The sequence below is a fragment of the Folsomia candida genome, unplaced genomic scaffold, assembly GCF_002217175.1.
Source record: "Folsomia candida strain VU population unplaced genomic scaffold, ASM221717v1 Fcan01_Sc010, whole genome shotgun sequence".
Classification (NCBI taxonomy): domain Eukaryota; kingdom Metazoa; phylum Arthropoda; class Collembola; order Entomobryomorpha; family Isotomidae; genus Folsomia; species Folsomia candida.
The window spans coordinates 541,498-563,994 of NW_019091202.1; the positions used below are offsets into that span (position 1 = coordinate 541,498).

Genomic DNA, 22,497 nt, shown 5'->3' on the forward strand with positions numbered 1-22,497 from the left:
GCATTACATAAAATTGAACCCAGTTTCGGTCCGGGATAATATCCTATTTCCACGTCCATAGTTTTTCGTAAGTAGGATGCAATTTTTGACGTTACATCTCCAGCCCACGGAAGAATGATCCTTTTCTGTATGTCAACCGTTTTTTCCCGTTGATCTTGTTGACATTTTATCCGCACCCTGGTCAGACGGTTATTAATAAGAGATGAAGGATAATCATTTTTCTCTAGTATGATTTTGGTAAGTTTGATTTCATCATCAAGGTGTTCCACGTCTGAAAGTCGGATGGCTCTGGTAAGTAGTGTGTCGATGACACCAATCTTGTGAGCACGAGGGTGGAATGACCGGAAATTGAGATATTGGGATGTTTGAGTTGGTTTTCTGTAAATGTAATGGCCTAAAGAAATATATATCGGCGCCACGCCACGTCGCCAAATATGAGTTTTACACGGAAATATGAATGAATCCTTCATCTGGGGTCCTAGTAGATTTTAAAAAACATAGTGGGTACCCTGGACTCAAACGACAGGTCGTGAGTGTCCCTTGTCAGTCGTTTATCTGTGTTTCAAGGCTACATATATTCATATTTCTACAAGTGTTTATTAAATTAAATATTTAAATACCGGGTAAAATACAACTTTCGGACGGTACTTATTTAGTAGATAAACATTTATTATTTATGCAATAGCTACGCGTTGATTATTTCCGGTTAAATTATATGCATGCACTCGTAGAAATCCAGTATTAAAATATTTAATACCCAGCCTAACGATATTCATGTATATATGTGTGTAAGTATATATGACTCTAGCAAATTGGCAATGATACACTCAAAATAAGGTAGTAATGAATCATTACCATGCGGAATGACTATGTGTTTCTACCACGTCGGTTACAATTTGTCGTAGAAATGGTAATAATAATTTCAGGGAAATTCAAATTCATTACCAAATATTAAGGAAGTGAATATCATTATGTATTAAATTTGAATTTCCCTGAACTTATTTTTACCATTTCTACATACGACAAATCGTATCCCACGTGGTAGAGGCACATAGTCGTTCCGCATGGTATTGATTCATTACTACTTTATTTCGAGTGTAAGGAACATCTTGATATTAAAGTTTTACCATATCCGTCCGGAAGTTTTTACGGACGAGTATAATTTGCATAAATAACTAGTAACAAATCTAAAATCCACAAATCAAGCACTGCGTAACTATACCAGATTTCTAACAGTGCATGTCACGATTTCCTTGTTTAATCTGCCATCATTATGCAAATTATTAAGTGGACTTCACCTCAAATGATAATTGATTGATTGATCAACATATTTCACTTGGTCGCCACCAACCAACCCGTGAACCTTGACTTTAATTCTGACTAAAAATATACAAAAATGAGTAAAATTGCAATTTTACGCTGTATCAAACACCACCTTAATCTTGGTGATTATTTTCTTACCACGTTCGTAACTTGGGACGAGAAACTGGGCAAAATTAGGTTAATCGGGAAGAATAAATCTAAAATTGTTCATGCCGGGACAATTTTGCAATTGGCCGTTATCGCCGCCCGGATCTGGTCGGTCGTTACCAAGGCGACCAGTCTAATCGAGACTGTCATCGGTATCGCGATAACGTCACTGACGACGATCGCATTTCTGTTACGATTCGAAATATCGGCGGATTATTTACCAGTGCAATTTCTGAATTTCGTCTTTTCGACGAAAGGTAAGTTTTCACGGAATAATAAAACTACATTTAAAGAATAGCATTCTTCGGTTAGGGTGTGACTAAAAACTTTAAAACAAGAGCATCGAGCAAATTTAGAAAGGTAATATTTACCAACTTTTGCCTCACCATGAGAACAAAATGATTTTGCATAAATGCAAAATCATTTTTTGGCATTTATTTACACAAATTTGTGTAAATAAATGCCCACTCATTTTCATTCAAATGGCAGATTCATTTAATTTCATCATCGTCAGTCAAATGAATGAAAGTGAACAGGTATGGAGTAGTGTGGAATTCTACATATGTACAATGGGTGTATTAGAAATTTGCAATTTGTCCTCCAGACCTGGCCTACACTCCGAAGGAGAAGATGTTTTTAACCTGCCTCCGCGTCTTTATGGACCTAGTGGCTTTTGGATGCTTTACAATGGCTTCGATCTACGGCCTCCTATCTGTATTGCTGCCCTGTCAACCTGGGTTGGTCAGCTCGCTAATCTGTACTGAGGAATTAGTCCTTGCATTTTCCCCGGGGGTCCTCATCCCCTTCGCGTTTCTGGAGTTTATCGTCTACATGCAGGTAGAGCTTTATACATAATTACGCACGTTTCAAATTAATTATTTAGTAATTGGTGATTAGAAGTGAAAGGTTTTTCTAATAAAGTGATCATTAGTAAGTATGCTAATATCACTGTTGAAGCAAATTAAACAGCTAGTCGACTATAAAATTAACCACTTCTGATTTGTAATGATTTTCTGATTAATTCGTCATCAAATTAATAATTAATTCGTAATTAATTAATAATTTATTCCAATATGTTATTTAATTAGCTACGCAATTAATTAGAAAAATTTGATCATACAGGTCGGCCTTGGTGGAATGTACTACATTTTGTCCGTGCTCTTAACCGGGGTGACATTTCTGTGGATCGAGTGTGGAACGTTTATTCGGAACTTTGAAGCAGGGTTAACTCATCAAATTGAGTACAGGAAAGTGCAAATGTTCGAAAAGATCTTGAATGCTTGTACGCGAAACAGCATTTTTTTGAAGACGGCACTCCTCACTCCGTCGTTGCAACTTTTCTAATCGTTCGCGGTCATCACGATGTACCGGTCGAATCAGGTCGTCATTCATATTCAGTTCTTTAACAGGAGAATGAATCAATTAAATATTCATTTATTATTTATTCAATTAATCCATTAATAACGAGTGAAAACAAGTTTCGAAATTTTTTAATGAATAAATATTGAATAAATATTTATTCATTTTATATTCACGAAGGAGGGTTGTATAATTTTATTCATTATTCATTTTCCACCCTATGCTTAAGATATGGGGTAGATAGAGAGATCCGTATTTTATTTTGTTTGATCTAGATTTGAGATAAAACATTTCTCTATTCAAATTTTGAATGAATGATTAATGAATTAATATCGCTTTTCGATTTTTAAATGAATGAATTTTGAATGAAGTAATATTTTTTGCACAGGTCGATGCCCCCATAACGGCTATGTTCTTGCTGGTGTATCTTTTAAACTTGGCGTTTACCCTGCAGACTTTTTCTGCTGCGGCGAAGGTGAACACGACGAGCCAAGAGTAGATCGATTCGTGCAAAGGGAAGAATACGAAGAAATGTGAGAAAAAGATTCACAAATCTTTGGCCCCGCTGAGGTTAATGTTTGGTAACAACTTTGTCGAAGTGTTGACACCGTTGGTAGTACAGGAATTCTGTGTGAGACAAATGATGTGGTTTGTGGTAATAATGAGAAAGTAAACTATGAAAAAATCGAATGTGGAGCTGATTCTTAAGACAATGAATGATCCGCGAGCATATTCAATAATTCTGTTAATGGAAACGCAATGCATGAAATAATTACGCATCTTTGTTCGCAACCGTAGAAATAGTAAATGTTTAAAATGTCAACTTCAAAAGTGGTAGGTACACTACCAAATTTAATAAAAATTAATTTAAACGTACTGATTAACTAAGTTAAACAATTCAGAAATACATACATATCTAAATTCAAAAATTTGAATTAAACAAATAAAATAATAATAAAACCTACGGATTTTGATCCAATTATATTTTGATAAATTATTTTTATCTAATTTAGATTACAAAATGCACGCAATGAATGATATTTTGATTCTTTTGTTGTTGAACATAATCGTATTTGAATTTTTAACGAAATCAACTTTTAACTCTTAAAAATACTGTTTCCCTTCTTTAAGGAAATGCACGCTAAATGTTAAATTATTTAAATACATATGTACATATGTACAACATCGTTGTTTTTGTTTGAGGTGAACGCTACTTAATAATTGTGATCGTATATTTAAATTGTGGCATGACATACGCTCAAAATAAGGTACCTAGTAATGAATCAATACCACTATGTATTAAATTTGAATTTCCCTGAACTTATTATTACCAGTTCTACGACATATCGTTCGTAACCGAGGTGGTAGAGATACATAGTCATTCCGCATGGTAATGATTCATTACTACCTTATTTTGAGTATACAAATGTACATAAGAAGTAAACTGCAGATTAAATTCTTTGCATTTATTACACATTGCATAAAATGTAAATTAATTCATATTTTTTGCTAAGCAATTCAAAAAATGAAACATGATATGAAAAATAAAAAATGATATATTTGCCAGAGTTAAATATTTCGAAAAACTAATGCTAAATCCATGCATGTAGGTAATAGTTTTAGGAGGATCCCCCGCGGGAAGATGGAATAAATATTTAGGTATGAAAAAATTCACTTCCCCAGGATGGGAATCGTGTTAAAGAAGTAATTTGATAAAAACGGAGGTGACTTTAAGGGATACGGAACATCAATGTAATACTGGCCACGTGCCCTGAAAAACAATGTTTGTATATAAAGTTTACATCACTTGGATATTAAAATAATAAGTATGTAAATATGTGACTGGACAAAATTTTTGAGTTTTTCTCAACATCAAAAGTACAAAGTCTAAATCTATTCCTACATACATACATATGTTAAATTTTGGGTGGTTAAAACTTTTCGAAAAATTTTCATGGAAATAAATGCCAAGTTTTCTAGATCTATTTGTAACCTTCGCTAATCGAATAAAATACAAATATATAATTCTGAACAAGTCGTGCACACTTAAAAATCATGTTACCCTTCCGAAATATAAATGCACTCTGAATTCTGTATTAAGTCAACTATACAAAATCCAGAGTAAAATTTTACTTTTCAACAAGTTGACGTTAGTCTGGATTTAGTTTGGTTTACTTAAAATGGAATTCAGGGTGCATCTGCTTTACAAAAGGGAAGCATCATTTTTAAGAGTGTCGAACAAAAAATAAACCTAATGAATACGTATTTGCTTACGTGTGGGGTGTGTAAATCCCGGCAAAGACCGGGTTTGGACATTGTCCTACACAAATTTCAAAATTTTTGAGGTCCAGCTCCCTCTGGGAACATTGGCAGGCAACGTACGCGTTATCAATCGAATCAGCGAATAAATACTGGGCAGTTTGATGACTGCAGAATAAAATATTCGATCCCGCGTTGCAGCCGGGTTGAGATTGGCCGTTATTTACTAAATGTATTTAATAAATGTGGTTATCTTTGCGTATATATTATCTTTGTAAGACTCGTCGTCAAAGTGGTAATAATCAAGATATTTGTATTCATTTTTCGAGTATGGGAACTTATTTCAAATTTCTGGAGGCCAAATGTATTTGCACCCTGAATTTTGAAATTTTTTGAAGGAGCAGTTCAAGAAATTTCCAGAAAAATTGGAACCCATAGAAACTGGATTAAAAAACTACCTGCGATTCTGTCGATCAAATTATTGACTAGAAATTTGTGATCTAGAATTTTTAAAATAAATTCCCAAAGGTGAGAAATGATTTGAAATTTGTTGATTTTTGGGATAAGGTAAGTCTTAACTTCTAGGGTAGGAGGTATTTTAAGAAAATTTAACGAACTTATGAAATCCGCGTGACCATCGAGTCTGTCCGTCCCGAACTCGCCGGCATTGGAGTGGTAAAGATCGACGAAGTAGGCGTCGCTTTTGTCAATGATCCATTCAGGGAGGGACGGGTAAAAGAATGGGCCTGCAGGATCCAATCCTACAAACATATATAGATAAGTTTTCCAGGATAAAGATTATTTTTACCTACATATTTACATAAATATAAAGTTTATGTAAAAATTACTCAAATTTTGTAAAAAATGGGTACAATTCTGTCAAAATTAGGGTTCAAATTGGTGTTCAAAATTACGAATAATCCAACTTGCACATTTAGAAATCTATCCAGGAACAAAACTGTGGGCAAATTTATGCACAAATTTGCAAATACATAATTCCGAAATTCACATTTACACGTCTAAAAATGTGGACAAATCTACGGCAAAATACATAGGTAAGTGGAAAAATGTGGAAAAATTAACTGACAAATTTGTGAATGCCAAATTGTGAACAAAATTTTGGACAAAAACATTGATAAATTTTTCCATGTAAAATTGTGTACAAATTCATGGACAAATATGAAATTCATATTATGAATTCACCCGAAATGCGCGGTATCTTCCTGCCTCCCATCGCCAGCTGGAAATCTCTTCCAACCCGTCCCGCTAACTGAGCGCCTAAAGATGTTCCAATCACGTGAATCTTATCCAAATCGATGACCCCTTCGTTGTCCAGCCACTGGATAAAATTGACCATTCTTTTTCCCGCCGTTTCTAAATTACTCTTCGCTGCGAAATACAACGGGGCGAAGTCGAGCGGGAAAATTATCTTCCCTGAGAGAGCGGACCAATCCATAAAAATAATATTTGGGTTGAACGATGTCATCCAGTTATTGGCAAAATTTCCTGAAATTAATTTTGGTTAGGGTTTTATTTTATGTACATTATTTTTGACGAAAAAGGTTGCAAAGGAATACATTTTGGACTAATTATAACTCGTGCATTAGACGGCTCTCCTTGAAAATTTCCATTTTATTGTAAATCCTACTCTTAACTTATGTTGGCCAATGGTCTATTTATCATTATCAGACAGACCATATCAAATAAAATTTTCAAAATCTTGCCATTATTCCCCGTTAGGTTGACTTGTGTTAGAAACCCGTGGATTAGAAAAACCGTTAACTCCCCTGGTCTGTAGGGACTCGCATTCAGGGAAGCCGTGTCCAGATATCTAATTTCTTCAAGGCCACTGCAAGAAAAAGCATTTAAAAAACACGCTATTCAGAAAGTTTATACACCCTCTGGACAAAAGTAGGGTTGGGGGTAAATGAGACGCTTACTGAATTGAAACACAGGAAATAAGTATTCCCGCGCTGTTATGGTTAAGGTGCCGTGATACTAAGCTAAGTACTTTGGAATATGGCTTGATTTCCAGTATTCAAATTTTATAAATACTTACACATTTTTATAGACACGTGATAAAAATAAGATTTAATAATCAGACTATTTTTTCACAAGAAATTCGTAGATAAGGGTATAATTTTAACGCACAAACCATACATAATTTGAGAAAGAATTTTGAGGTGATTTCAAAATCCAATACTTTCTCCCTCAGCTTTACATGATACATGTTTATCTGTATTTACATACCTTTGAGAATTAATTATGAGAAACTTGATTTCATCCGGGTTGAAACTAATTTCAAACGGGAGGAGTAAATTTGCACAGTTTGGCAGACTAATTGCGAAGATTACGAAGAATAAAGATGTGTGTAAAGGGTCCATAGCAGATGAACAAGTAATAAAATTGGATTACGTCATGTTTCGATTTGTTAGCGATTTCTTAATTTATCAAGAAACTTTCAAAGGTAAATTTTAAAGTTAGAGAAAAATAACGAGACTACATTATAAGTAGGAGTCCTTCGTATTAAAAAGGTTGACTTTAAGTGTGTAGCATTTGACAAATGATAGAAAAATTCGATATAAAAAAGTGATTTAAAATCATGATGGTTGGAATGCTGTACAGGAATGTGATGTGATGTCACCCCAAAAAAAGAGAAACAGGTTGAGTCGAAGTTTTTATTCGGATGGTGAATGACAGATTTTGACAGCAAGATGACATCCACCTCACAAGGGAACATACCGAGGTGTCCAACGAGTTAAAGGAGATTACAATTTTTTTTCAAATTTTGAAAAAAATTATGAAAGTTTGAACAAATTATGAAATTTTTATGAAAATGTGAAATTTTGAAAGAAATTATGTAACTTAAAAAAATAAAATTACTATCAAAATTGGTTAAAAAATGTTTAAAAACCTACAAAGACAAAAGTCCTTTCCTCGGATCAAATATGTATAAGCAGAAATGAGGCCATAGCTTTTGTCAAATTTACACTTACAAAAATGTGGACAAAGCCATTGGCAAATCTGCATGTGCAAAAATGTGGACAAATTCAAAGGTACACAAACGTGGACAAATTTACACGTACAAGCATGTTGGCACATCTGTGGACAAGTTCCCACATAAAAAAACTGATAACAGATGTAAATATGGACAAACTGATATTTATCCGAAATTTGCGGTAACTTCCGGCCTCCCGTTGGAAATGACTTCCTAAACCCGCCCGGGCAGCGAAAGGTTTTATATTAGGCAAATAAAGTTGCACTTTATAAATCAGAGAGCAACTCAATTGTAAAAAGTGATGTGCATATGTAAAATAATATCGGTTGGGATCCGGTACGCATGCAAATGTGATATCACCCAAGAAAGATGCTAAACTGGTTGAGTGGAAATTACTTATTATTCTGCGGGTTGGTACACAAGTGACCGATTTTCCTAGTAGATAACGTACATCTGTCCACCTCGGATTGTACAGAGCCCTGTGTGCACTGTTAAAAATCTGGTAGAGTCATATAGATACTCCGTACTGGTATTGATTTGGTAATAATTTCCTACCGGATTGGTAGTAAATTGTTCCTGAGAGATACATTTTTCATTCCCACAACATTACCTACCGGTAATTCCCGTTAATACCAGTGCTCGTAGAGTCACATATGTATGTACTCCGGTTGGTAATGATTTAATACCCGTTTTCCAAGGGTGTGACGATTATGTCTCGTATCCAATGTTAATCTCGATATTATAAAGCTTATTTTGATAGTTAAGATTTACGTATTCGAAATTTGCACTCACTCTTAAAAATTATTTTATCTTTTAAAAAATAAATACAGTCTGCATTCAGTGCTAAATAAACTACACTAAATCCAGAGTAAAATTTACCCTTAATAAAGTTAAATACTGTGGATTTAGTGTATTTTACTTAATTTTGAATGTAGACTGCATTTATTTTTCGTAGAATCAATGAGATAATTTTTAAGAGTTGGTACATATTTCGAATACGTAAATCTTAACTATCAAAATGGCATAATTTGATTAAATTAGGATTTAGAGCGCATCTAAATATGTATTTTTACATGAACCTAAGTTTTAGTAAAATCAGAACGTGATTAAGCTTGGCAGCAAATACTTATACATAAATCAACTCTTTGTGATCACATTGATGTAAGGCATACATATTTAAATACAAGATTCGAATAAAAACTTGAATTCCGGAGGATACTCGGAGGTGGTGATTTTATTAGCATACATACATTCTTAAGTGCTTGTTGTCTCCCCTAATTGCGCTTGCGATGGCATCTTCAACCGCATTTCTGCACTTGCAAATATGTATGGAAAGTTACAGAGATTACGATAAAGATATAGTATGTTTAATTAGATATGTAAGTGCGACACCTGGTCCATCTGCGTTTGATTTAAAAAAAAGTATGTATGTACATATTTAAGTGTTTATACTCCAGCAAATTTTTCCACTACTTTCCAGTTTCCACTACTTTTCCATTACTTTTTTTGCCAGGATAAAATGAGCAACAACCTTCACCAACCATGCACTCTTAGAAATCGAATATTAAAGCAATTCCAAGAAGTGTTCATATATATGTACACTAGTGGTCTCAACGGTGCGGTTCGGTTCGGTTCTTGGAAGAACCGGTTTAGAACCGAGAACCAGAATTGAAGAACCGAAACAGAACCGAACTTTTTTTAGCTGGAACCGAACCGGAACCGGACCAAACCGTGACCGAACCGGCAGTTCGGGTCAAACCGGTAGTGTTATTAATATGCAATAAACAACAAACAATGCTAATTGACGTGTTTCTGATGAAATTTCACATACAAGCCAATAACTTATCTGTATTTAAACAAGCAAATTCTAATACATGTCAACAGCAAAACCACTTATGTATGTATTATTGAAGTTAGAAAACAATTCCAAGTTTGGGGTGCAACCAAGTCAAAATTTCATTTTGGAAACATTGGGGGTGTAACCAAGTCAAAATTTCATTTTGGAAACATTGGGGGTGTAACCAAGTCAAAATTTCATTTTGGAAACATTGGGGGTGTAACCAAGTCAAAATTTCATTTTGGAAACTTTGGGGTGTGACCAAGTAAAGATTTCATTTTAGAAACTTTTGGGGGTAAAAATTTCGTTTAGGAAACTTTGGGGGTGAAAATTTCATTTTGGAAACTTTGGAGGTGTCATCAAGTCAAAATTTGGTTTTGGAAACATTGGGGGTGTAACCAAGTCAAAATTTCATTTTGGAAACATTTGGGGGTGTAACCAAGTAAAAATTTCATGTTGGAAACATTTGGGGGTGTGACCAAGTAAAAATTTCATTTTGGAAACATTGGGGGTGTAACCAAGTCAAAATTTCATTTTGGAAACTTTGGGGTGTGACCAAGTAAAGATTTCATTTTGGAAACTATGTGTATTTCGGGAAATTCGTAAAACTTTTTGGAAAAATGATTGACTTCGCTAATGTATTTATGTATGAAGTTCGGTTCAACCCGAACCGGCCGGTTCGGTTCGGTTCTCAAAGACTTGGAACAGGAACCGAACCGGTAATAAAAGTTTCGGTTCGGTTCGGTTCTCCGTATAAACCGGAACCGAACCGAGCCATCGGTTCCGGTTCGGTTCTATGAGAACCGAGAACCGTTGAGACCACTAATGTACACTCAAAACAAAACGGTGTCAATATATGACTTAACCGCCTTGGTTACAATTGGGATTCCGAGTAGTAATGAATTTTTTCAGTCCGGTCATAACATTATAACCACCGGTATCAAAATCATCAAAACTCGGATTCAACATTGTAACCAAGGCGGTTAAGTCATATATTGACACAGGCGGTGTTGATTCGACAAATTTTCATTTTGAGTGTATGTATGTATATGTTCTTATATATGACTGCCCCAAAATGGTCATAATAACCAATCAGTGGCCCCAGAAGGATGTAGAGAGAGCTACAACCTTTACTCGATGTCCACGAACGGTCCCCCCTCTATTCTGAAATATTACTGTCCCCCAAATATCCACCCGGCTTCCGTGGTTACTGTAACCAATACATGCCCGATTGTATATGTATACCAAAATTTCTAGCAGTGTGCACACGTGTGTGTATAATCTAGGCTTATCGTTAGAAAAGCTACGGAATGGGTGACTATTTGATGAGTTAGGAATTCCTAGCCAAAATCTAGCCAAGAAAAATAAAACAGGTGACAAGCACTCACCACAGAAATGAATATGTTCATTACCATAAATACTTATTGTTCTCAATTCGTCTTAGATATCTGTTGTTTTTTTCGTGTCAAGAGTCAGACTAGGCTAGGAATTCGCAACTTATTCCGCAGCAGGAGTGATCCATTTTTAAAAAAATGCTCGTGTCAGATAACCTGAAGTGAGTTGGGGTCCTACCTAATGAAAAGCCATTATTGCAACGTGCACTTTTTATTACCAGTGCAGAAACAGGTTCGACACATGAAGAAGTCGTAAGGTAAGATTTATTAGTATGCAGTCGTATGCACCTACACAAATGTGTTTGTGTAGATTAGCCTTTTATTTATAGATACATACATACATTTTTATTTATTTGAGTCAATTAAAAAGTAAACTGGTTTCTGGTGAATGTATGTACTTTTCCTGTTTTTCCCTACGCATCTTAGCATACGTATTTAATGCTGCATACATGCTTACATTTACATTTACATTTATTGGTATTCGGGCTGGGCTGGGATGGATGGATGATTGATTGATGGAATGATTTCCTACGGTGACATTGTTGACAAGGGGACCTCGTCGTACCGTTGCGCCTGGATTCTTCTCAAATTAAAAAAAATTAATTAGACGGAAAATCTACATAATTTAGGATAAAGTTTGGCCTGATATGATGTAAGTAGAAACAGTTGCAAATTGATGAACGAAAACGGTCTTGTTGGAAAATATTATTTCAAAATTTACACCTTAATGGTTTCGTAATAGTATTTCAAACCTTAAAGGATGGAAAACTTTATTTCAAAATTCAGTCAAAAATATTGTAAAAAAATCCATGTCCGAGTTTGTCCCAAAACTGAATTGTTCCTACAAAGAAAAAATGCACAAAGTGTTTCACTTTTCCCTTAATCTTGCACGACGTCTTGACTTGATTGCATGTATATATTAGAAAATGAGACTATATACATTTGCATGTTTTCGTGTAACGACAAATCCAGGCTTAACAAGACGATAGGTTCCCTTGTAAGAGTGTTATTGACAACAATTAAAGAAAAGGTGCTGTAGGAAGATTACAGATGTATGTATGTCTGTATGCAAATTTATTCTCGTTGAGGCCATGAAATATTCAGAAATTCTGTGTAATCCTTCCAGGAATAAATGTGGTGTCTACTTTTTCTAACTTAATTTCCATTTCCCAGAAATTTATGTAAATATGTATGTTCAAATCTGTCAAAAGTCAGATATTTAATAGTCAAGTCGCTTAAGGACACTTAAGGAAAAACGTGATTCATGAACTCACCCATTCAACTTACTCAATTTGGCAAGGCAGGTTTTTTAAATAAAAATCCAAAATAAGGTATCCTACTTTAACTCATAAAATTTTTCCGTAGACTTTACACCCCCCATTTTTATCACGGATGTCTCAAATTTTTAGAAATTTGGAACAATGCGTGAGAATATTTGGACTGATCTGATTAAAGGGAATGTTTTCTTCTCTAGGAAGACCAAGTCAAGACGAGTGAATAAGTTGTCAAAAAATAAAAATATCACTTAATAAATATGCATAAACTGGTTTATCTATCGTGACAAACAACCTACATAAGTACAATATGCATATTAAGCAGCTAAGTATGTAGGTATATAATCTAGATAAAGTTAATAATAACTAGACTAACCGTGAGATCCAGACCTTGTAAAAATTGTGTTGTCCGTCTGGCAGGAAGACATCTTTGTATGTATCTCGCTTAATTATTTAGTATTCCCGTCCCGTTCCAGACACACGACATTTTTTTGTTTTGCAAATTTCGCCTAATCGCCCTTGAAATCTGGACAATATATACGTCGTAGAATCTTGAAGGTTAAGACTTATTCGACATATTTTGTGGTGGATCGGCTCAAATTAGATTTCAGTTATTGTTAGAAGGTTGTCCGAGAAACATAAGAATTTTCATTTTTTGACTAAAGACGATGAGAAAACGATCGGCTTTCTTGACGTGTTTGTACTTGCCGTTATGGCTGCTTGTTCCCCCACTGTTTTTGGCCTGGCTGCCGTTCCATCTTTATCGATGTTTTGTCCAAATTGTGGCGTGGCTGGTAATTAAATAGATGCATAAAAGTGGATTTTAGTAATTCGAAAAATTCGTGATTTTTGCTTCAAAATTATAAAAATGTTGGAGATTGTTACTCCTTGGTCAGAATTTTCGTTGTGATAATCGCGACTTCAAGTCCGATAATACCCGGAAAAAAACTATCAAAGTTATTTTTCTCCAGACTTTTATGATTGTTGGAGAATTTGAAAATCCGGAAAAATAAAGTCGTAGTTTTCTTTACTACTTTAAAATGGCTGGTTTGAATATTCCTAAATTCGGTAAATTCTTGATCCATAATATCCGAATTCCATCCCTGAATACTCGTTGTGCTAGATTTTTTTATATAATTTGAAAATCTTTCAGAAATCTGGTTTTTGATTAAATATCGAATCATTTAATTTATATACCATAGTTTTACAAAAAAATTGGGAAAATAATAAACAATTAAAATATTAACTTGTTTCGGAAATTTGTAGTTCCGCCGAGACCTGACCACCATCTTGACCCCGAGTGATGCCAGATTTTCGTACGATCGTATCTACTCTTCCCCCATAACTTCAATGGTTTCCACGCTGGAAGTTGAAGGGGACGTGGATCCAAACCATATTCGGAACACCTGGAGGACTCAAGTGCTCGAGGCAAAAGTGGGGAATCGCTTGCTCTATCCGGAACTGGGGTGGACGATAAAAACCTTTATGGGACACCCGTTTTGGGCCAAGTCAAGAATAGTGGAGGATCGAGTTCGATTCATTCCTGAAGGTGAGTTATACTTAAATATTTATTAGGAAAGAAAGCAATAGCATCTGAGAAAAGTGAAATCTTTCGATGAGAATATTCTGCCTGCCTGCAATCATAGCACGTCCTTTTTTGACCAATTTAGTCTTAATCGATCACAAATTCAGTTAACCTGAAATTGGCAAACGACACGATGTATCAATGCGCAGGTTTTAGCCTCCGTAGAAGGCCGCACGCGAATGTGAAGATATAGTGAAAGTAGATATTTTTTGTTAACGATCGATTACATTCGACGCAGCTTATCTTAACCTTCTGAAATATTTCGAATATTTGAAGTCAGTGCTAATTATTTTAGGCATGGGGCAAACAGCGATAGGCTCAATAACATTGCTTAACCCTCTGTATAGTGAAAGTTTTCGATCAGTAACTCAGCATTTTGCTGATTTTTTTAAAATTTAAATTCTGTATTCTGTAAACTCATGAATGCACATGTATTTCGATACAGATGTCACCCCTGAGCAACTGCTCGAGCTGCAGATAAGTCTCACCTTCCAACCTTTCAAAGAAGACGAACCCTTATGGGAAATTATTATCGTGCGGAGAAAATACGACCCCACCGTGGCGCCCTCTTCGATCGTGATATTTCGCTTTCACCACACCATGACGGATGGGAACGGGGTCTTTCACATGTTTAGGAAGATGGCGCTGCCACATAGTACGAAATTGGGGAAAGCAGAGACTTACACAATCCCGCCAGCGATGAACCGATCGCCCGCACGGTATTTAGGGATGCCGTACGACTTCGTGGCCACGTGTCGGGAAGGATCCCGCAGCGGGTGTTTAGTAGAAGATACGAAGGTGAGATTTTAATAAAAGTAGCACATGCGTTTGGTACACTCTTAAAAATAGTACCATCGTTTTTAATAGTGCATTTATTTAATTTTCAAAAGGATAACATTATTTTAAAGAGTTTTCTTAAATATGCTTAAATTCCTTAACATATTTAAATTGAACACATTGTGCAAATAGACTGTAAGAAAAAATTTACGGGTTAAGCAAGTAGGGAACGTGCATATATTACGTCATTTAGAAAAAAACGCCAATTTTTAGACCAGCCATCGAATTTGACCCGAATTGAATAAGCCACCAAAAACCACCGACTCAAATTTTTGATGACGTGATATATGAAAGCTCTCATACTAAATTTATATAATGGCTATTTAGTTAGACACGTGGCTTAATTTTTTATTTTTGGTAAAAATTCATGAACTGCGACTGTCCTTAGCAGGTGCTAAATACTGCCCGCTACTAAATATTGTACTATGTCATTAAGTCTTGGACTTCCCTGGGCGATAACTTTACTCCGTCGGAGGCAGCCTCGCATCTTCGGTTTCACATCTGTGAGCCCATCCCGTTCAGCCGGATTCGTCAGGTGGGGGCTCAGCACGGCGTGACTGGAACGGCCGTCATGCATTCTGCAATTTTGGGGGCGGTGAGAAGCTCCTTTTTTCCCGAAGGGACCCCACATTCCGCGACGGTCATGGTGGAGACGAATCTGCACCCGCCATGGAGAAAGGAAAGACCTTTGGGAAACAATATGTAAGTGAAAAACACACTGGGCGATAAAAGAATCGTAATTTCATGGTTTTATATAAAAATTCTTACTTTACCCCCTTAAACCTTACATTCGTTCAATCTTCCGTGAGGGTTGTTCACACAGAAAGTTAAACGCCTACTTCGAAAGGATATGTAATAGTCGATTATTTTTTTGGTTGCCCAATAATTATAAAGAATCTTGTATTGCCCCAAAAAGACTTCGAGTTACATACGCATTGAGCACTAATGTCTCACTAATATATCCAACTCTTTTACGTTTTCCCCAAAATTCTCGGGGTGTCCCACACATGTAATTTTACACTCCTCCAACAATCATGGGCAGAAAGTCAAATACGTAATTCCTGGAATAAGAATAGTCGATTTTTTAAAATCCCGCCAATATTCTAAAAAATCCTACCCCACGAATATTCAGATTAACAAACCCATTGATCGCAAACCTGCGTATCCATAATCGAAGTCATCAAATTATATCGTAAATTTCAGAACGAAGGGTAATTACACTGCCCCGATCGGAGAACTTGATCCCTTAAAACGGCTACTTCGCACCCAGGAAGCGCTTACAGAGATGAAAAAATCAACTTTCCCGCTCACACGGGCCATACTTTTTTACACCCTGGCCTCCGTCCCGCGTCGCGTTTTGCAGGAAATAAACAAACGGCAATTCGGATACCAGCGGATTTTCATTGGAAATCTAGCTGGTCCATTGGAAAAACCGAATTTTTGCGGCTACTTGGCCAAAGACGTGTTCAACATGACGGGATTTTATGTCGGTTATGCGGGTAACTTTGATAAATTGTGCAAAAATGATGTAATTCGAAGTATACATAAATTCCTGCTAAATTTTTAGGCCTTGGCGTTGTCCTCATTACGCTTGGAGATTCGTTGAGATTGGGAGTTTTTGCGAGTAAAAATCTTCTCCCGCGTGCTGGTCAAGCGGAAGAAATTACGCGGGCGTTTGTTCGGGAGTTGGACGATTTACAATACGCTAATCAGTTAGAGTAATGCATAGAAGTGCAGTACAATTCTAAGTTTAATTTGTAAATAAATACTTAAATTTAATGGAACTTGGGAACCGTATCTTTATTCTTGTCATAATCATCAAGTCGGTAACTCACAATGGACAAGTCAGACATGTTTTTCACGGATCTTCTTAAAACCAATAAAAATCAAGGGAATAAATCGAAATATATTTCAGTTGGTGTTGCACGTGAAACCTTCTGCAGAATTCACGTGTTTAATTTTGAGCTGCAAATGAGCCCTTTCAATATTTGTAAGGGTTTACAGATTTAAAATGTTAAATTTTTGTTTGACATTATGTAAGGATTGGTTAACGGAAGATGTTAGAAGTCGTTTGTTTTCACCACTTTGTGACATTTGTTTTGCATCGATTTATTTCTAACTACAGATTGCAACAATTCTTGTTAACACATACATACATCTATTAATTTGTACATCTATATTATAATTTCGAAAAGTCCGTGCCGTGAAATTTTCCGTGACATTCCTGCATTCTGATTGGCTGCCGGCTTCCTAGCTCCGCCAATCACAGCACGGTTATGATTTCGGTTATGATTTCGGTTATAGTTACGGTTATGATTTCGGTTATAATTACGGTTATGATTTCGGTTATGATTACGGTTGTGATTTCGGTTATAATTACGGTTATGATTTCGGTTATGATTTAGGTTATGATTTTGGTTATGATTTCGGTTATGATTACGGTTATGATTTCGGTTATCATTACGGTTATGATTTCGGTTATAATTACGGTTATGATTTCGGTTATGATTACGGTTGTGATTTCGGTTATAATTACGGTTATGATTTCGGTTATGATTTAGGTTATGATTTTGGTTATGATTTCGGTTATGATTACGGTTATGATTTCGGTTATAATTACGGTTATGATTTCGGTTATGATTTCGGTTATGATTTAGGTTATGATTTCGGTTATAGTTACGATTATGATTACGGTTATGATTTCGGTTATAATTACGGTTATGATTTCGGTTATGATTTCGGTTATAGTTACGGTTGTGATGACGGTTATCATTACGGTTATGATTTCGGTTATAATTACGGTTATGATTTCGGTTATAATTACGGTTATGATTTCGGTTATAATTACGGTTATGATTTCGGTTACGATTTTGATTATTGGCAACCAGAAAAAAAATTCAAATTTAATTTCCTTAGCAACGTTAAAAAATTCTTTAGAAACGTTAAAATGATTCCTTAACAACGTTAAACAATTCGCTCAGCAACAAAAAAATTCCTAGCATCCTGAACAAAATTCCTTAGCAACATTAAAAAATTTCCCAAGCAAAGTCAAAAAAATTCAAGCATAAGAAAATTCCTTAGCAACGTTAAAAAATTGCTTAGCAACATTAAAAAAATTCCTAAGGAAGCTGGCAACCAATCTGAATGAAGGAATGTCGATGAAAGTTGAACGGAACAGCCCTTTCAATGTTTCAATATATTTAGACGTTGTTTTACTCTCAAGTTATAACTCGGTTATAATTAGTACATCGCCTCAGTTATGTGGTGCTTTCATCGAGTGATTTTGTTGTGTTGATTTGAAACTTGATGTGGACCGTCTTTAAGACGGGCTTATAGGCTAGTATGTAGATATTTCGTATTTTGCACCCTCACTGGGAGACATCTAGACAGTCATATTTGTAAAACAGGTCAAGTTCAAAGTTTTGAATGCCATAAGTAAAATAAGAAACTAAAACGAAACCCGATATGGAGAAACACGTGTAATAAAAACCACACGTGGTGAAGAAAGTGAGGTACGTTGTAAACACGGTGATCCCGGTCCAGGACGCGATGGCAAGAAACATTGCGTTCCATGGTCTCGCGAACCGCACTTTGGACGATAATCTCCTCAGGTTGGGGTTTTTTTCGGAATAAAATTTCTTAAGGGACGTTTCTTTCTCGGCCCAGCGTTGCTCACACCATGTTTTAATCCCCTCTTCGTCGCGAGGTAAGGTGTCCCCCTCGTAGCGGGAAATATTGAAGTGAACCTCTTCTGGAATTTTCCCACTCAGAATGTCAAGCTCATTTATGGGAAGGGTTTTCGGGTAGGCAATGGTTAAATCGTAGACTGCGTCGAGGCGAGAATCTGTTAGGCAAATGAGAGATTAAATGTTCCCGTTGTTTCCTTTTGTACTATAGTAATTTCTCTCTAGGTGGCGCTATTTCTGCAAAAAATATTCTTGCAAAGTAAGCAATTTATATATTTTCCATAGCACCCACTCTGCATTCAGTCTCACACTAACTAACATTTTCAAATTACTTTATATGAAATAAAATAGACAAATGATGGATGATGCCAATACAAAAAATACGCCTACTTTTCTGCATTTGCTGGACCAGAAATGTGAATCCCGTGGTTCTCGGGTGAAGAACATAGTCGTACCCGGGTAGTCCAGCCTTTTTGGCGAAGGCGTTACTTTTCTTTTTGGTCGCGGCAAATAAGTGGTTGCCTTCGGGAAATATGAGAATCTAGCGAAACCCATACATATGGTAATAAGTATTCATGAATAATGTCTCATAATCGTACCAGGTAGTTCTCATCCAATTTCTTAAAGTAGTTCAGCGATCTTCTTAAAAATTCTTGATCCTTCTTCCAATTTCTGAGAGAAAGTGATACATTTTTTAATCGTGAGAAACATCCTCACATTATTTTTTTCGAGAAAATTCTAAACTCTTAGAAATATGATATAGCCAGTGATAAATTGATTTTTCTTTATTACCATTTGGTAGTAAAATTATTAGGGTTGATAAAAATTTGCTACCGATGTGGTAAAATTGTAACACGAGCATAACATTCGCTTCTTAGGTACGTTTGTTCACCTGTGAAGAAAGAGAAACCCTGCCATTTGCAGGCCCCATCCGATCCCTGGAATCCAACGAACACTGGATTTGGTTAAAATAAACCATTTCCGGTAAATTTAAAGCGAAATTTAAAAAACGTGCTTTAATTTTTAATTTACTAAGATTTCAGGACAAATTTGCACCGATGTGCTGGACAGCCGTGAAGAAGGGCGGCCCATAAGAAAAACCAGTCTAGTCTACCAATTATTTAAATCAGATATTGTAAATTAATCAATTAAAGTTATTAGACAATAATTAAAGCTTAATTAATACCGATTACGATGGTTCATGATAATAATGGCGCTTTCAGCGGGGTCAATTTCATCCCCAGAGAGACAAATGCGACAGCCCATCATCAACTGGAGGAGCGACTAGGATACAAAATATTCCTTATTTTTGTATCATACTTATTAGGGTTATGCACTCAAAGTTTATTAAATTCTGTAGAAAATGCAAACGTGTGCAAAAAAAATATTTTCGCAAATTTGCAACACAAATACAATTGAACTGGAATTTATGTAAGTATTAATACGAGAATCCATGGCAAAAAAAATATTCGCAATTAAAATGAATACAATTATTTTGTCGGGAGGTTATTTATTTATGTATGTATTAAGGATCTTTTTAACGCTTACTACAGGATACATTTCCCAGCAGGATAGAACTGCGGAAGAAAGAATGCTTACATATTCCTCATTTGGATTATTTAAATAGAGTGTTCACTTACTAATATCGGTCACTTTTCGGTACCATTTCCGACTGAATGGCAGTAAAATTAAGAAGGGGGCGTAAACATAGATAACGGACCAAATTATCCTGAAATGTGGAAAAATTTATAGCTTTTTAATTATAAGTTGTCACACAAATAATTTAATTATAAGCGTATTCACGGCAACTTTTGTATCGAAACTCATTTAATTTGCGAAGCTCAAGGGGAGGAGATTCGCAAAATATAATTAAAAGAAACCAGTTAGAACAGTCTTGTCTGGTAGTCATATTTTTATTCAGATTCTGTAAAATTTGGCAATATCTAAATACGTATTGCTTTACGTAGTTTACAAAATTTGCGAAATTTTCGAAATAATTTTGGGAAATAAAAGCAAGCCTAATTTTGTAAATTTGGGACAAGAAAATGGCATTATTTTCCAATAACAATTTTGCGCAATCTCACGTATTTAGCAAAATTTCGTTGTTCTGCTAAATTTCCGCAATAAAACTGTGCATAAAACGTTTAACGCATTGACCTTACCCAATATACCAGAGAAGAACGAACGAAATTCCTTTAACGTAACCCATAACATGTGTTTCTTTCTTGGAATTTTATTTTTTGTCTTAATTAAGTAATTAATGTCAAAAGAACACTGCATAAAACTAATTTGTGACACTTTACTCAAATATATTGATTCATGCTACATTATTTTATTGCTCATTTGCGTCAGTGTTCCACAACAATAAATAAATCAAGTTTGTACGTTATACATAAAGCAATAAATTTGCACAAGTGGATCCTGCCAAGCCTGATTGCAAACTAAAATTTATTACACTGGTCCAATTAAATTATGTTCATGCATGTATGCATCTTGCTTTTAGGTGGCAAAGTCAGGCGACATACATAAATATGCAAAAAACTGGTTTGACAGAAAAAAACTCGTCAACGTTTAAACGAATCAATCTACATAATAATATTCTTTTTGCGTGTATGTAAATAAAAAAACTGTCGTAAAATAAGATGTTTCCGCATCTTCAATATTATATACATAAAATTCTAGTTGGTAAAGATTTGTAGCTCCAATACATACAAACATATGTACGAGAGACAAGTAGATATAAAAGAGGTCCACTAACGTCGCGAACTGCCTCGTCAAAGGCGCGCTGGGCGGGAACACAGCGAAATTAAATTTCGAAAAAATTATTTTTGAATAGACCAAGTTATAAGCTTTCCATTGATATATGTCACCAATTATTGAGTCATGGCTAAGGCTAGAAAAACTTGGGTTGAAAGGCAAGAGTTGAAAAAAGAGTGATTGAGTTTCACAAAAATCGAACAAACTATGATTCTAAAATCACTTCACACTTTTTCAAGCAAGAAGTTATTCCTCATTCAAATGTCAACTCTTACATAAAAAAGTACGAGGAATCCAATGAACTCAAATTCAAAATCCCCACTGGTCGACCTGCAAAGCTAGCGACGACAAAAGTCAAAAATCGCATAAATAAAATCTTCAAAAATTATCCATCATCGACAATGGCTGCAGCGGAAAGCAAGGTCAAGATTTCAAAAACCTATCTGAGCAAAATCGAAGTCCATAAACTAGGGATTATAGCAAGGGCAAAAAAACCAGCACCGAATTACAAACCAACGCAACAGGAAAGGATTCATGCGTGCAGGAAGAAATTGTTGAAGAAGATTCGGGGAAACGTGGTCATCATGGACAATGAGCCCCACGTCACAGCCGACCATTCAAATCCTCCAGGAACGCATTTTTTCCATAGTTCCAACCCCTGTGAAGTGAAATATGAAGACAAAGTCCAAAAGAAATACCAATTCCCCCAAAAATGAAGAATTTGGCAACGCATGTCTAGCATTGGTCATGTTTCCGATCCCGTCATTTTGGAGGGTACTGTAAACCAGGAGGTTTATCTTAAATCATGCATTAAAGGGGGATTGGAATCGTTTATTACCAAACATCATAAAAAAATAAAGTTTTGCTTTGGCCTGACCTCGCAACTTCCCATGACGCCAAAAAGTTAACGGAGTACCGACATCTGAAAAAAATTGAATTTGTGCCAAAAAATGGAAACCCACCAAATTTTCCTCAACTGCGACAAATTGAAAAATTCTGGACGCTGCCTAACTCCAAATATTCTAAGCTTTAAGAAACGCC

The 22,497-nt window shown here is 35.6% G+C and overlaps 3 protein-coding genes across 3 annotated transcripts; 2 read left to right on the forward strand and 1 right to left on the reverse strand.

Moving 5' to 3' along the window:
* Window positions 1-1,051: 1,051 nt before the first annotated feature.
* LOC118436725 lies at window positions 1,052-3,736 on the forward strand. The gene is made up of 4 exons (XM_035855304.1): window positions 1,052-1,727; window positions 2,075-2,307; window positions 2,593-2,850; window positions 3,218-3,736. Exons 1-3 carry the CDS (start codon window positions 1,397-1,399, stop codon window positions 2,812-2,814), a joined length of 786 nt encoding a protein of 261 aa, XP_035711197.1. The 5' UTR covers window positions 1,052-1,396; the 3' UTR covers window positions 2,815-2,850; window positions 3,218-3,736.
* Window positions 3,737-13,248: 9,512 nt separating this feature from the next.
* On the forward strand, window positions 13,249-16,797 carry LOC118436710. Its single transcript, XM_035855271.1, has 6 exons — window positions 13,249-13,385; window positions 13,858-14,140; window positions 14,622-14,974; window positions 15,450-15,715; window positions 16,217-16,512; window positions 16,581-16,797. Exons 1-6 carry the CDS (start codon window positions 13,260-13,262, stop codon window positions 16,733-16,735), a joined length of 1,479 nt encoding a protein of 492 aa, XP_035711164.1. The 5' UTR covers window positions 13,249-13,259; the 3' UTR covers window positions 16,736-16,797.
* Window positions 16,798-17,658: 861 nt separating this feature from the next.
* Window positions 17,659-21,110, reverse strand: LOC118436709 (lysocardiolipin acyltransferase 1-like). Its single transcript, XM_035855270.1, has 9 exons — window positions 20,862-21,110; window positions 20,340-20,428; window positions 20,248-20,276; window positions 19,886-19,983; window positions 19,732-19,809; window positions 19,592-19,654; window positions 19,299-19,371; window positions 19,090-19,240; window positions 17,659-18,857 (listed from the first exon to the last, which is right to left on the reverse strand). Exons 1-9 carry the CDS (start codon window positions 20,906-20,908, stop codon window positions 18,382-18,384), a joined length of 1,104 nt encoding a protein of 367 aa, XP_035711163.1. The 5' UTR covers window positions 20,909-21,110; the 3' UTR covers window positions 17,659-18,381.
* Between the last annotated feature and the right edge of the window lie 1,387 nt (window positions 21,111-22,497).

Bases quoted from the DNA above. Each gene is read 5' to 3' on its own strand.
- LOC118436725 (XM_035855304.1), top strand. From the start codon at position 1,397: ATGAGTAAAATTGCAATTTTACGCTGTATCAAACACCACCTTAATCTT. The intron at 1,728-2,074 runs GTAAGTTTTCAC...TTTGTCCTCCAG, and splicing joins TTTCGTCTTTTCGACGAAAG to ACCTGGCCTACACTCCGAAG. The intron at 2,308-2,592 runs GTAGAGCTTTAT...TTGATCATACAG, and splicing joins AGTTTATCGTCTACATGCAG to GTCGGCCTTGGTGGAATGTA.
- LOC118436710 (XM_035855271.1), top strand. From the start codon at position 13,260: ATGAGAAAACGATCGGCTTTCTTGACGTGTTTGTACTTGCCGTTATGG. The intron at 14,975-15,449 runs GTGAGATTTTAA...TATGTCATTAAG, and splicing joins GTTTAGTAGAAGATACGAAG to TCTTGGACTTCCCTGGGCGA. The intron at 15,716-16,216 runs GTAAGTGAAAAA...CGTAAATTTCAG, and splicing joins AGACCTTTGGGAAACAATAT to AACGAAGGGTAATTACACTG.
- LOC118436709 (XM_035855270.1), bottom strand. From the start codon at position 20,908: ATGGGTTACGTTAAAGGAATTTCGTTCGTTCTTCTCTGGTATATTGG. The intron at 20,277-20,339 runs GTAAGTGAACAC...TTTCTTCCGCAG, and splicing joins CCGAAAAGTGACCGATATTA to TTCTATCCTGCTGGGAAATG. The intron at 19,372-19,591 runs GTGAACAAACGT...ACTTTCTCTCAG, and splicing joins GGGTTTCTCTTTCTTCACAG to AAATTGGAAGAAGGATCAAG.